The sequence below is a fragment of the Myotis davidii genome, unplaced genomic scaffold (genome assembly GCF_000327345.1).
Source record: "Myotis davidii unplaced genomic scaffold, ASM32734v1 scaffold473, whole genome shotgun sequence".
Classification (NCBI taxonomy): domain Eukaryota; kingdom Metazoa; phylum Chordata; class Mammalia; order Chiroptera; family Vespertilionidae; genus Myotis; species Myotis davidii.
In genome coordinates this window covers 1240329-1254428 of record NW_006284843.1, presented here as the reverse complement: position 1 = coordinate 1254428, position 14100 = coordinate 1240329, and the positions used below count along the sequence as shown (strand labels likewise).

Below are 14100 nucleotides of genomic sequence, written 5' to 3'. Positions count from 1 at the left end.
AGCCTAGATTCAGGCTGTTTGCTTTTATCTCCAGCCAGAACCATGTCTTGCCTAATAATAAGGAATGTTGACTCCCTATTCATCTTGAAGGATTGTCAAGATATGACTAAGATATAGGCCCATGATGGGCCCCTCACCCCCAGATTAAATAATTTATTTGTTTACTTTTCCAAGTATTTGTTGAGTAGCCACCTGTAATAGGTACTATGGTAGGTACTCTGGAAAAATAAACAGTACCCTCAAGAAGCTTATAAACAATTAAAGTGAAATCCCTTTCACCTATTCCTTCCTAAAGAATTAGTTTGACTATGCTTTCTTCTAAATGTTCTGATGTTACTGTACCAAACTTGGTTGTGTCTTCAGTGCTCCCTTTATACCTGGATCCATTATCTTAAATATAGCACAGAATGGTATTTATTGATTGGCATGACCATCTGTCCATACCAGGCTTATGAAGTTCTCTAAAGGACTGTCTCATCTCCATCTTTCCAGTGCCTAACATGGTTGTTCTCAGTTAAGTTTATTGAATAAGTAGATGTCTCTTACCTATCAGGTCACAGTAGAATGAAATTGTATGTAAGGAAAAATATCTTCTCTAATGTTCTTGCTAAAACTTCTCTCAAGGGACTCAAGTAAAATAGGGATAATATTTTTTGTGGGGTTTTTTTTGTTTTATAAATCTTTATTGAAAGTATTACATATGCCCCCCCCCCCTTTTTAAGGGATAGTTTTTTGTTGTTGTTGTTTTACTTAATTAAAAGGCAGTGTTCTGTTTTTAGACTTCAGAACCATGTGATCAGAGGCTAGAAATTGTCACAAAAATGATTTTTATATCATAGCTCTTAGGAACCAAATTTTTGTTTATTGTTTCTATATTTCCATTGAAAAAATCTGTATATATTTGCATTTTAAACATTTTAATTTATATCTCACATTTGAAATAAAAAATTTTCTTGCAAACTTTATGTCACTGTTTCCATGTAGAAACTATTAACTCCTTGCTCTTGGAAAGGAGAATTACTTTTAGGAAGTAATTCGTTTTAATGAAATCTATTTTCATAGGGTAATACTTCCATCTGGTGGTTTTTCTGAAAATTACACCAGAAGACTTAAAGCATGAGTTTTTCTTTATATAGATAACATTACCTATTGTTGCTTATAAAGCCAGATGAAATTACATCAAAGGCTGTCTGTGTGTCAAAAATTTTATTCTGTAATTTTCAATAATTCAAATGTGAATGCCACATGAACAAATGGCCTTGGGGATAATAATAACTTATATATTCAGTTGTTTAGTTCAGACCATATCTAGGCTTCCCTGAACTGAAAATTAGTAATGGGGAAATTGATAGTTTCTCAATGAACGATTAATTGCTTTCACATTTGTGTGTATAGAGGTTAGGAAAGATTGTGAGAATTTGCTGTTATTTTAGATTATTACCGTGGAATCATGACAGTCGATTTTCTCAGAGGAACAATTACTGATTTTACTTTTTAGTACCTTGTATTTTATATTAGCCTAGTTATAATAAATCACATTTTCCTAAAATGATAAAACATAGATATAGACTTGAAAACAAGTAGAAACTACAAATAAACTTCCACCTGTTACCATGAGAATTTTCAACACGTTTTTTTAACCTTTTCTTCACAAGTTCTACTTAATATTTTACTATAGCCAAATAGCCTCTTAAGAATATTCTTGTGGCGTAAACTTTCCCAAGTTTGTAGCCCAGGATTCTGTACTTGATAGAATATGTTCATTATCTTGGAGGAAGATTGTGATCTGATTACTTACGTTTTGGCCCAAATTGTATAAAATCTATTAACCATGTCAGTTATTACTATAAATTAACCTTATTTCCTTTTTCTATTTGGCCATAGAAAGTTTGAAATAAAGTTTAATGATTTGCGGCTTTCTGGTGACTTTTTAAGAAAGATTAAATTCCTAATGAATTTTGTTTGAAATCTGTTCATTTTCATATTGCAGCCAGTCGGATGATGATTCTGGGTCAGCTTCGGGCTCTGGATCTGGTTCCAGTTCTGGAAGCAGTAGTGATGGAAGCAGTAGCCAGTCAGGTAGCAGTGACTCTGACTCTGGATCTGAATCGGGCAGTCAGTCAGAGTCTGAGTCAGACACTTCTGGAGAGAACAAAGTTCAAGCAAAACCACCAAAAGTTGATGGAGCTGAGGTAATAAAGTCTCCAATGAAGGAAGATTTATAACATTGATTCTCTTTTTTAAAAAACATCTTTTTATTGATTTTAGAGAGAGAAGAAGGGAGAGGGATAGAGAAATAGAAACATCTGAGAGAGAAACATCGATTGGCTGCCTCCTGCATGCCTTCCTCCCCACTGGGGATTGAGCCACAAGTTGGGGCATATGCCCTGACTGGAAAACATGCGCTGACCAGGAATTGATCTGGGGACCTCTTGCTTCATGGGTTGACACTCAACCACTAAGCTACACTAGCCAGACAATTTATAGCATTCTTTATCTAGCTTTTATAAACATTAATTTTAATTAAAATTTACTTTCAGTGATTTTCACTTATGGTTTAATATCTGTGGAATAATTGGCTTGGAAGAGAATCTGTAACTATAAAACATCAAATACAAAATAAACACACACCAAACCTATTCTTTGTGAGGCAGACATTGAGTTTCATGTTTAGTGTCCAACAGATAAATATTAAAGACTGTGAGATCTTTTTGTTAACTTTTACAGTGTCTGATCTCTACTTTCAAGATCTTCATGGAGATACTTTATTGCTAGTAGCAGGAGAACTCTGCTTCCTTGAAGATACTTGATAGAATAAACTAAGGGACATTGTGTTTGTAAAAGCTACTACAAGACTTAATAAAACTTGTCTACACTTCATAATAGCATATGTAGTATTACTTAGAGATCCAATCCTAAGATGCTTAGACCAAGAGTACCATTCATAAGATGCTTGGACCAGAATATAAATAAATACATAGCTTTCTTCATGGAGAAAATATTGTCAGGAGAAAAAAAAAGTTCTTAGTAATGTAGCTGATTTGCATTCTGACTTAAGCTCTTCATGTTTACTTCATACCAATTAGAAAAAATAAGCAGCCATACTTGGAGTAACACTGGTGTCTCATATCACTTTGTTTCTGAAAGTTAACTTGTAACACAAAAGAACATTGTCTATGAAACTTGCATAAATATTTATATGCAACTAAAGGTCAACATTTTATCTTTATTAGATTGCACTAATATTATATTACATGTGAGTAAGGAAGGAAGTCTTTATTATTTGGAGGCAGTGAAAATGTTGGTAGTGCTTTTCAATAAAATAACCTCTTTTCAGTTTTTTTCAAAACTTTATCCTTTACTGGTCCATATTTCTATTATAGTTTTGGAAATCCAGCCCTAGTATTCTGGCTGTTCAGAGATCCGCAATGCTCAAGAAGCAGCAGCAGCAGCAGCAGCAGCAGCACCAGCAGCAACAACAACAACAAGTTTCATCTAATAGTGGATCAGAAGAGGTGAGTTTTCATTATGAAAGCTAATATTTTAAAAGTAGATATGATGCCTAATTATTTAAGTAGGAAGATACTTAAAAGATTATTAGAAATAATAAGTGTTTTTAAAGGATAAGAGATCATTTAAATATGTGTATCAAGAGTCTTGAAATAGAGATTTTACCTAATAATTGTACTTTTAAGGATTAATCCAAAATAAGAAATGGAAATTGGTGTGCATTTGCTCATCAAAGCAAAACTAGAAATAAGCTAAATGTGAATACCAGGAAAACACATAGGTGTATGTGTTTACACATATATGAATGAAGAAATAATATACTGTTTAAATCATATTTATACAGAATATTAATAAAATTCTCAACATATTTTTAAAAGAATAGGCTGCAGCTATAAACACTGTAGTTCCTATGTGCATGTGAGCCTAATAGGAGAGAAAAATATTAAAATTTGACATACCAGCAGTTAAGATTCTTTATTGAGGTCATACTAGGCAATAATAATGGTCTCCAGAGTTGATAGATTCATTTTTTCAATTACAGTTGACTTCGGTATTATATTGTGTCAGGTGTACATCATAGTGGTTAGACATTTATATAACTTACGAAGTGGTCCCCTCTCCCCTAAGTCTAATATCTACCTGGCACCATACATAGTTATTACAATACTAGAGGCCCAATTGCGCGAGGAGGTGCCCCGCCACCCGCTGTGTGAGGAGGCACCTCACGGGCCACCTAGGAAGTCAGGCTGGACCGTCCTTGACTTCTCCTCCAGGCCCCCCTCACCCCCTTGCCTGTGTCCGCTCTGGGCCGCCGGAGCTGCTGCACTGGCTGGGGCAGGATCCCCTTTAAACTATAGTCTGGCCCTCCAACAGTTTGAGGGACAGTGAACTGGCCTGGCCCCCTGTTTAAAAAGTTTGAGGACCCCTGTGATAGGGTGTCCTGGCCTAATTTGCATATTGCCTCTTTATATATTAAGATTATTGACTATATTCCCTGTGCTGTAATTTACATCTCTGTAACTCTTACAACTGCCAATTTGTACTACTTAATCCCTTCACCTTTTCCTCTCAGCCCTCTAACCTTCCTCCCATGTGGCAACTATAAGTTTATTCTCTGTATCTATAAGTTTATTCTGTTTTTATTAACTTTTTTAAAATTCCACATTTGAGTGGAATTATGTGGTATTTGTCTTTATCTGACTTATTTCGCTTAGCATAATACCCTAGGTCCATCCATATTGTTGCAAATAGTAAGATTTCATTCTTTTTCATGTTAGAGTACTGTTCCATTTTATATATGTACCACATCATTATCCAATTGTCTATCGATGGGTACTTATCTTTGGTATTTTATATGCAATGTTCTTTTTTTGTTTTTATTGATTTCAGAGAGAGGAAGGGAGAGAGAGACAGAAACATCAGTGGTATTGTTTGATCCAGTGCCTCCTGCATGCCCCCTACTGGAGATCAAGCCTGCAACCCAGGCATGTGCCTTGACCAGGAATTGAACTGAATCTCCTGGTTCATGAGTCAATGCTCAACTATTGAGGCACACCAGCGGGGCATTATAGCCTTTATTTTTAAAGTCTATTTTGTCTGATACAAATAGCTGCTCCAGCTTCTTTTCATTTCCTTTTGCATAAAATAGCTTTTTCATCTCTTTATATTCAGTTTGTGTGTGTCTTTCAATCTGAAGTGGGTCTCTTGTGCATGTTGCCAAATTGTTGTCTTATTTTCTTCTCCATTCAGCTGCCCTGTCTTTTGATTGGAGCATTTAATTCATTCCATTTAAAGTAATTATTTATAGGTATGTGGTGACTGCCATTTTATTTGTAGTTTTCATCATTTTTTTAACTCCTTAAAGAAGTCCCTTTAACATTTCTTATAATGCTGGTTTGGTGGTGATAAACTCCTTCAGCTTCCTTTCTCCTTTCATGTTAAATGATAGTCTTGCTGAGTTGAGTAATCTTATTTGTAGGTCCTTGCTTTTCATCATTTTGAATATTTTATGTCTGTAAAGTTTCTGTTGAGGGGGCTCCCTTATATGTAACAGATGTCAGATTTTAAAATTTTGTACAAAATGCTGACATAATGTTTACCTAATTTCACTGGCTATATTATAAATTTAAATAGAAATGTTATTGATCACTTTATGTGCTAATGGTATAAACATAACAACATGGGAAAAAGAGGTTTTATATTTACTGCTATTAGCAAAGTGAACTTTAAATAATATGACAAGCAAAAATTTGATGTGATGGTTAAATTGCAATCATTAATAACATTAACTTTGATTATTTTTTTCCTACAGGATTCCTCTAGCAGTGAAGATTCTGATGACACATCGAGTGAGGTCAAAAGGAAAAAGCATAAAGAGTATGTGATTTTGTGCAATTAATTACTTGTTCTCATATCAAGAAAATTCTAATGATTCCATATTTCTTTTTTCTTTTTTAAAAAATATATTTTATTGACTCTTTACAGAGAGAAAGGGAGAGGGACAGAGTGTCAGAAACATCGATGAGAGAGAAACATCGACCAGCTGCCTCCTGCACACTCCCCACTGGGGATGTGCCCGCAACCAAGGCACATGCCCCTGACCGGAATTGAACCTGGGACCCCTCAGTCCACAGGCCGACGCTCTATCCACTGAGCCAAACCGGTCAGGGCCCGTATTTCTTCCTTTATTAGAAATTGTTACCAAAAATGGACTTTTGTAAACTCTTGGTTCATGACATTTGACTAGGTTAATTTAAACCATTAATTATTTTTAAAATATATTTTTACTGATTTCAGAGAGGAATGGAGAGGGAAAGATAGAAACATCATTGATAAGAGAGGGTCATTGATCAGCTGCCTCCTGCACACCCCCCACTGGGGATTGAAACCCCAACCTGGGCATGTTCCCTGACTGGGAAGCAAACCATGACCTCCTGGTTCATAGGTCAACGCTCAACTACCTAGCCATGCCGGCTGGGTTAAACCATTAATTCTTAACATTATCTTTCTGTGATGACTTAAGGTTTTTGTGCTAATTGTTTATCTCCTATAACTCCTCTCCCTTACATATTTTTAAACTTCAAAATATCTGCTTATTGATAATGTCAGATAATCTTAACTTCAGTATAAGGGTGTAAAGGATCAACTGATAATGGATTTGGGGTTATTCTGTTAATTTATGTTAACAGTTATTCTTACTATTCATCTGCATATGAAATTTACTTTGTAGAACTCATTTAGGAACTTACTGTAATTTCTTAAAGTATTAGAAGTACTTCAGATTCTCAATTCATATATTTAGATGGTCTGAGTTTTTTTCCTCTCATTTTTTTCGAAAGCATTTTTCTATTGTCTCCTTTTCAATTTTCTTTGATATTTTGCATTTTCCCTTTGGTATATCTAGCTTTGAATCTGTTACTCTGCTTTTGCATCTAATCTTATGCATCTTTAATATAAAGATGCATATCATTTGTTAGTTTCTGAAAATTCAGTCATTGTGTCTGGATATTTTCTCTCTCTAGTACTACTATTAATAGATGTAAGTTTGTCTTGGATCATATCCGTTGTATATATTTATTGGATCATCTATTCTATCTTCCATGACTCTTACTATATCATGTTTTATATCTTTTTATTTCTGTGCTACAATCTGGCTAATTTTCCCAGATCTGTCTTCTACTTTACTAAGTTCATTTTCAACTATTGTGTCTCATCAGATATTTAACTCTTCTCCAGTTAGTAATTTCTAAACTCAGCATAGGTGCAAGCTGAGAATAAGAGTAATGTCGGGCCGTAACTGGTTTGGCTCAGTGGATAGAGCATCAGCCTGTGGACTGAAGGGTCCCAGGTTCGATTCTGGTCAAGGCTATGTACCTTGCTTGCTGGCTCGATCCCCAGTAGTGGGTGTGCAGGAGGTAGCCCATCAATGTTTCACTCTCATAAATGTTTCTAACTCTATCTCCCTTCCTCTTTGTAAAAATCAATAAAATACACATATTTTAAAAAGAGTAATGTTGGATGATTAATAGACTTGCTTGGATATAAAAATCATAATTTACATTATAAAAACATAAAATGGAGACTTTTCATATATTCTGCCACTTGTTACTGCTAATGTATAAACTGAAAAGATTTCAAGATAAAAAAGAATTTGTTTCTCTGTTATATTTTTATTATAAAGCAGATCTTATCATATGTACTTGCTTATGTAACCATTAACATAGTCATTAGTACAGAGATTCAGAGCAATGGAGTAGAAGCAGTGACTGTGAGAAAGTTCTTATATAGAACTCAGTGTAAATCTTTTATTCAGAATTTATATTATGGCAGAATATTAAAATGTGCATCCACTATTTTGTACATGTTGATTGGAATTAGACTAAAAATAGTAATGAAGGTAATAATTCAAGGTTAAGATGGGCTGATTTTTCAAAAATATATTTTCCCATACTCTGTTTTAAGTTTTTTGATGAACATGTACTATTTTTTAAAATCAGTTTTAAAGGGTATATTTTTAAATTCACTATCTCCAGATAATTGTAAGAGATTTGAATTTTTGTTTTTAAGTGGGTAAGTATAATCATTATACAATATTTTAAAAATTAAACCCTATGTTTCTTAAAATTAGTATACTGTTTTCATCCATAGTGATAGTCAAACTAATATTTATGTATGGCCATTCATTGAGGTATAAAGTAAATGATTAACAAAACTCTGGAGTTATGGGAGAAATCTATGACAAATATTTTCTAGAATGTTTTTCTTTTTCTACAGACACAAGTGTTTTTAGTATGCATGAAAGCAACAATATTTTTAATATTTAGAGTACAATTTTATTATTTTTGTATTTTATGAGATAAAATTTGCAATAAGATGTAAATATAAATAAATGTATTTTATATATTTTACGTACAGTGAAGATTGGCAGATGTCTGCATCAGGATCTCCATCTCAATCTGGTTCAGATTCAGAATCTGAAGAAGAAGGAGATAAAAGCAGTTGTGATGAAACGGAATCTGATTATGAACCAAAAAACAAAGTTAAAAGTAGAAAACCTCAAAATAGGTAAGTATGTTCTCGATTTGCTGAAAATTGTTGATTATAGAAGGTATTTACTCTTTTTGTATATAGTTTCTCAATTCTGGTTTTATGACAGTTTCTATAAAACACCTCTCTCTCCCTGGTCTTTCCTAGATCTAAGTCAAAAAATGGAAAGAAGATTCTTGGACAAAAAAAGAGACAGATTGATTCATCTGAGGAGGACGACGATGAAGATTATGATAATGATAAAAGAAGTTCTCGTCGCCAAGCAACTGTCAATGTGAGCTATAAGGAAGATGAAGAAATGAAAACAGATTCTGATGACCTCCTTGAAGTCTGTGGAGAGGATGTTCCTCAACCCGAGGAAGAGGAATTTGAAACAATAGAACGATTTATGGATTGTCGGATTGGGAGAAAAGGAGGTATTTAAAAACAAAACACATTTACTGTTGGGTGGTTTCAATAATATTACTAGATTAAATAAAATATTTCTTGAAGATTTTTTAATTTTGAAAGCCAAGATTGTAGATTTTTTTCTGTTTTACTTACTTGCTGTAAAATATACTTTGCATCGCTTGAGTATTTTCTTCCCAACAACTAGGTATTTAATCTCAGTTCATGTATTTCAGATAAATATAAAATTTTTAACCTGTGTATTTGAGTTTTTCTGTTGCCATGCCTAAATAATATTATTTAGGTGCTTTTGATTTCAGAGTTTGGTTTTTTTATTTCTTGTTATGTTTTTGGAGAGTTTTTTTTAAAATGTATTTTTGTTTTACTTCAGATATGTAGGTTAATTTTCCTTATCTTGACATGCATTTTTCTCCTTTTTGTATTATTGAATAAAACGGTAATATGCTAATTAGACAGGACATCTTCCATAAGACCTTCCAGACATCCTTTGGAAAAAGCCATGGTGGCGGGGCCGAGGGAGAGGCGGTTAGGGATGATCAGGCCAGCAGGGGAGAGCAGTTAGGGATCAGGCCGGCAGGGGGAGAGCAGTTAGGGTGATCAGGCCAACAAGGGTAGATCAATTAGGGGGATCAGGACGGCAGGCAGGTGAGTGGGTAGGAGCCAGCGGTTCGGGATTGCAAGAGGGATGTTCGACTGCCGGCAGTTAGACATCCCCTGAGCTGGACTGGAGAGGGTACAGGCCAGACCGAGGGACATCTCCCCTCCCCCATGCACAAATTTCGTGCACCGGGCCTCTAGTCTACACTAATAAAAGAGAAACATGCAAATTGGTGTCACTCTGCTACGCCCACCAGCCAATCAGAGTGAGTATGCAAATTAACCCAACAAAGATGATGGTTAATTTGCATACGCAGACCTGGAGTGAAGACTGAAGACAGCGTAGAAGGAAGCCAAGTACTGCAGAAGGGAGCAAAGCAGTGGAGAAGGGAGGGAGCAGATGCAGCGGAGACGGGAGTGGAGCCTGCCTTGGCGGGTTTCGCTCCCATCTCTGCTGCTTCACTCCGGCTGCAGGAAGCCCTATTCTTGCAGGAATCTTTCTGCAACAGGCCTCTAGTTGAGATATAATCGACATATAGCATTGTATAAGTTTAAGTTGGACGGCATAATGATTTACCTGTATTGCAAAATAATTACCACAATAAGTTTAGGTAATATCCAATAGCTCATAGGTACAATAAATAAAAAAGGAAAGAAAATTTTTCTAGTGTGAGAATTTTTAGAATCTGCTCTCCTAGTAAGATATAGTACATAGACATAATGGAATACTACTCAGCCATAAAAAGGGATGAAATAGCGCCATTTACAACAGCATGGATGGATCTTGAGAGTATGCTAAGTGAAATAAGTCAGTCAGAAAAGGCTAAGAACCATATGAATTCACTCATGTGAGATATAAAACTGAAACTCATGAATACAAACAGCAGAGTGGTGCTTGCCAGAAGGAACCCTAATATATGGTGAAAGGAGAAGATTTGACTGGGTCGTGGGCACACAGTGCAATATACAAATCTTACAATATAAAAACCCACACTGGAAACCTATATATTCATGTTGACCAATATCACCCCAGTAAATTTAATGAAAAAAAACAAAGAATCTACTCTCTTAGTAACTTTCAAATATACCATATAGCAGTGTTGACTATAGTCATTATGTTATACATTACATCCTACTACTATTTATCTTAAAACTGGAATTTTGAACCTTTTGGCCACTTTCATCATATTCCTCCCACCTCTGGTAACTATAAATCTAATGTGTTTTTCTACTAGGTGGTTTGGTGTTCGTTTGTTTTTTAAAGCTTTTGTACATGAGAGCATATAGTATTTGCCTTTCTCTGTCTGACCTATTTCACTCAGCATAATGCCCTCAAAGTCCATGTCACAATGGCAGATTTCCTTTTTAATGGATGATAATATTCATATATATATATGTGTGTGTGTGTATATATGAAACTTTCTTTATCCATTCATCTGTTGATGGATGGACACTTAGATTGTTTCCTTGGCTTGGCTATTATAAATGATGCTACAGTGAACATGGGGGTGCAGATATTTCTTTGACATAGTGATTTCAGGTATGCAGTTTTTAAAAATGATTTTAAGTTATTTTAGTTTCTAATTAGCAGTCTCCCAATCAACAGTTTTTGTATATTGCTGTATACTCTTAGGTTTGCCACTAAGTTTTGACCTTGTTTTTTCTAATTTTAATACTGAGGTGATTAAATTAGATAACTTTTCTGTTCTAAAATGAAATTCTGAGTTTTTATTACATACATATAATGTAACTTCACATAAATTCCTGTGCCCTGATATTTGACTTGAGAGTATATATTTTTCTATTCATATTCTTTAATTTTTGAGTTGAATGGAAGTATTCTTGTAACAGAATTACAGGGAATGTATTGTGCTTTGCTTTTCAGCTACTGGTGCTACAACAACCATCTATGCAGTTGAAGCAGATGGTGACCCAAATGCAGGATTTGAAAAAAACAAGGAACCAGGAGAAATCCAATATTTAATTAAATGGAAAGGATGGTCCCATATTCACAATACTTGGGAGACAGAAGAAACCCTTAAACAGCAGAATGTTAGAGGAATGAAAAAATTGGATAATTATAAGAAAAAAGATCAGGAAACAAAAAGATGGTAGATATGACATGTATTATTAATATTTTTATAGATTTAAGATTATTACTAAGGTTTTTATTAACAAGGAGTACATTGTGAAGAATCAAAGGATAACCTAAAGTAACTTATTTATGGAGAAATTTGTATTTTATCTCCTAAAAGTTCTTAGGAATACCCATACATAAATTCTTGACAATCACTTAGTATATCTCTCAGATACTATAAATTTTTAAAATTAATTATGCTTTGCTTTATTTCTGTTTTAGTTTCTTTATTACTTAAACTGGCTCACAACTTAAGTGGCAAAATGATACATTTTGTGTTACTGATAGTTTTTTGGGGGACAGGTTATTTAGGCAAGATTTTGAAGCATGTTCCTTGCTTTAATCTTTCAGGTTGAAAAATGCTTCTCCAGAAGATGTGGAATATTATAATTGCCAGCAAGAACTTACAGATGATCTGCATAAACAGTATCAAATAGTGGAGCGAATAATTGGTTAGTAATAAATGTTTCTAATTAAACATCTGAAAAATACCTTAAATTTACTGCTTACACATTAAACACAGTAGCTTGCTTTTACGAAATAATAGAGTATTGTAAAACATGATTAATTTTTACTTGTGTAGTTTTTAACAAGAATTATTCATTGGGTAAGATTTAATTTTAAACAAAATCTGATTTATCTCACAGCTCATTCCAATCAAAAGTCAGCAGCTGGTTATCCTGATTATTATTGCAAATGGCAGGGCCTTCCATACTCAGAGTGCAGCTGGGAGGATGGTGCTCTCATTTCCAAAAAGTTTCAAGCATGTATAGACGAATATTTCAGCAGAAATCAGTCAAAAACCACTCCTTTTAAAGATTGCAAAGTGAGTATTATTTGACATTTTTAATATTGAAAATGTATTTGTGCATCTTAAGTATTACAAGTCCAGGTTAGAGAGTTAGATCCTGATTTTGGATAGGCTAAGAAAGAGAACTACTTGGTTGGTAAATCTTATAGGAAATGATATTCTTGTAATTACTGTGTGATCTTAGATGTGGCACTGTCTTTTAGCCTTGGTGAGCAAAACTGTCAGAAAGATGATAAATGGGTGGTGATAGTTGTGGTGAGTAAGTTTGGGACAAAAAATAGAACATCCTTCTGGAAACTAGGTGTATATGATTGGTTTAAAAGGTAGTGAATATTTTCTTTGAAGGTAGGAAAGGAAAAGTCACGTATCTATAAGGTATCCAGACCTACCATGCCTAATATAAGATCTGTGTACTTTAAGTTATTATTAGTGATAATTTTGGGGTCTAAGTACCACTGGAATTTCTTATTACAAGATTGAATTAAATTAATAATGGTAACTTAGAAATCAGAAATCAAATAGGAGGGTAAGCCAGTTTTATGATTTATTTCTAGGTCAGGGCTTAGCAATGTTTAAAGTGAATGGATAACATAGCTTGAAATACACAAGACCCAAATATTTCATTAGGAACTTAATTATCTCTTTAATTTTTCATTCAAAAGGAGGGCAAAATGTTTCACTGTATGTTCTTGTTATGATAATAGAAGACAGTCTCCTTTAACTGAATCAGGTATATTTTGAGTCATGGAATTTCTGAATTTGATTTGAGATGATATTTCAAAATTTATGGGAAAAGCTGATATTTTTCATCCTTTAATATAATTTCTTACATTTAATAATTTTTCATATTAACATTTATTTCTACTAAAGGTATTAAAACAAAGGCCAAGATTTGTAGCCCTAAAGAAGCAGCCATCCTATATTGGGGGCCATGAAGGTTTAGAATTAAGAGATTATCAACTGAATGGTTTAAATTGGCTTGCTCACTCTTGGTGCAAGTAAGTGTATTTTGAATCATCTGTTCAATTTGAGAGGGTAAGATTGTTATAATTATAGGATTTGGAAAAGATTCCCCAACATAAAGGATGAGACCCTTTAGTATTTATATGCAGGTCTTTGAATTGCTTGTACATAAACAATACTTATTACATACTAAGAAGAAAAAGTAATGCCGTTTTCAGTTTAACCTGTCACAGTACTTAAGTTTTTATTCTTCTTAAACTCAGAACATATATATTCCTATCCCACACTAGTCTTGGACTATTTCTCTTTTTCCCAGTTATTTCTAATACCCAGTTAGCCCTTTCATTTTTTCCCCTCTCCCCCATGTCCACTGCTCCATTATTAACAATATAAGGTGACACTAGAGTGCTTTTTTTTTAAACTTTACCATGGCTATAGTTTTTCCTGCTATATGTTCTTCCTACTTTTTACTTAATATATTTGAACTCTACCATTGGAAGATGGATTGAGTTCTTGGCTACATAGTTGATTAATTGGAAAATACTTTAAATTTCTAAGATTCTTCTGCCCTAAAATGGTAAACTCCCTCTGCTTTTTTTAGACCTTTACCTTTGTTATTTATAGCTAA

At 34.0% G+C, this 14100-nt stretch overlaps 1 protein-coding gene across 2 annotated transcripts in view; it reads left to right on the top strand.

The window, feature by feature from the left end:
* Window positions 1-14100, top strand: part of CHD1 (chromodomain helicase DNA binding protein 1) — a 72612-nt gene that overhangs the window by 17207 nt on the left and 41305 nt on the right. For both annotated transcript variants that reach the window (XM_015558210.1, XM_006755125.2), the window contains exons 2-10: window positions 1991-2192; window positions 3384-3515; window positions 5822-5886; window positions 8425-8574; window positions 8704-8972; window positions 11447-11672; window positions 12050-12150; window positions 12346-12524; window positions 13380-13507. In XM_015558210.1, coding sequence (XP_015413696.1) covers window positions 1991-2192; window positions 3384-3515; window positions 5822-5886; window positions 8425-8574; window positions 8704-8972; window positions 11447-11672; window positions 12050-12150; window positions 12346-12524; window positions 13380-13507 — 1452 coding nt within the window. The remainder of the gene's footprint in view (window positions 1-1990; window positions 2193-3383; window positions 3516-5821; window positions 5887-8424; window positions 8575-8703; window positions 8973-11446; window positions 11673-12049; window positions 12151-12345; window positions 12525-13379; window positions 13508-14100) is intronic.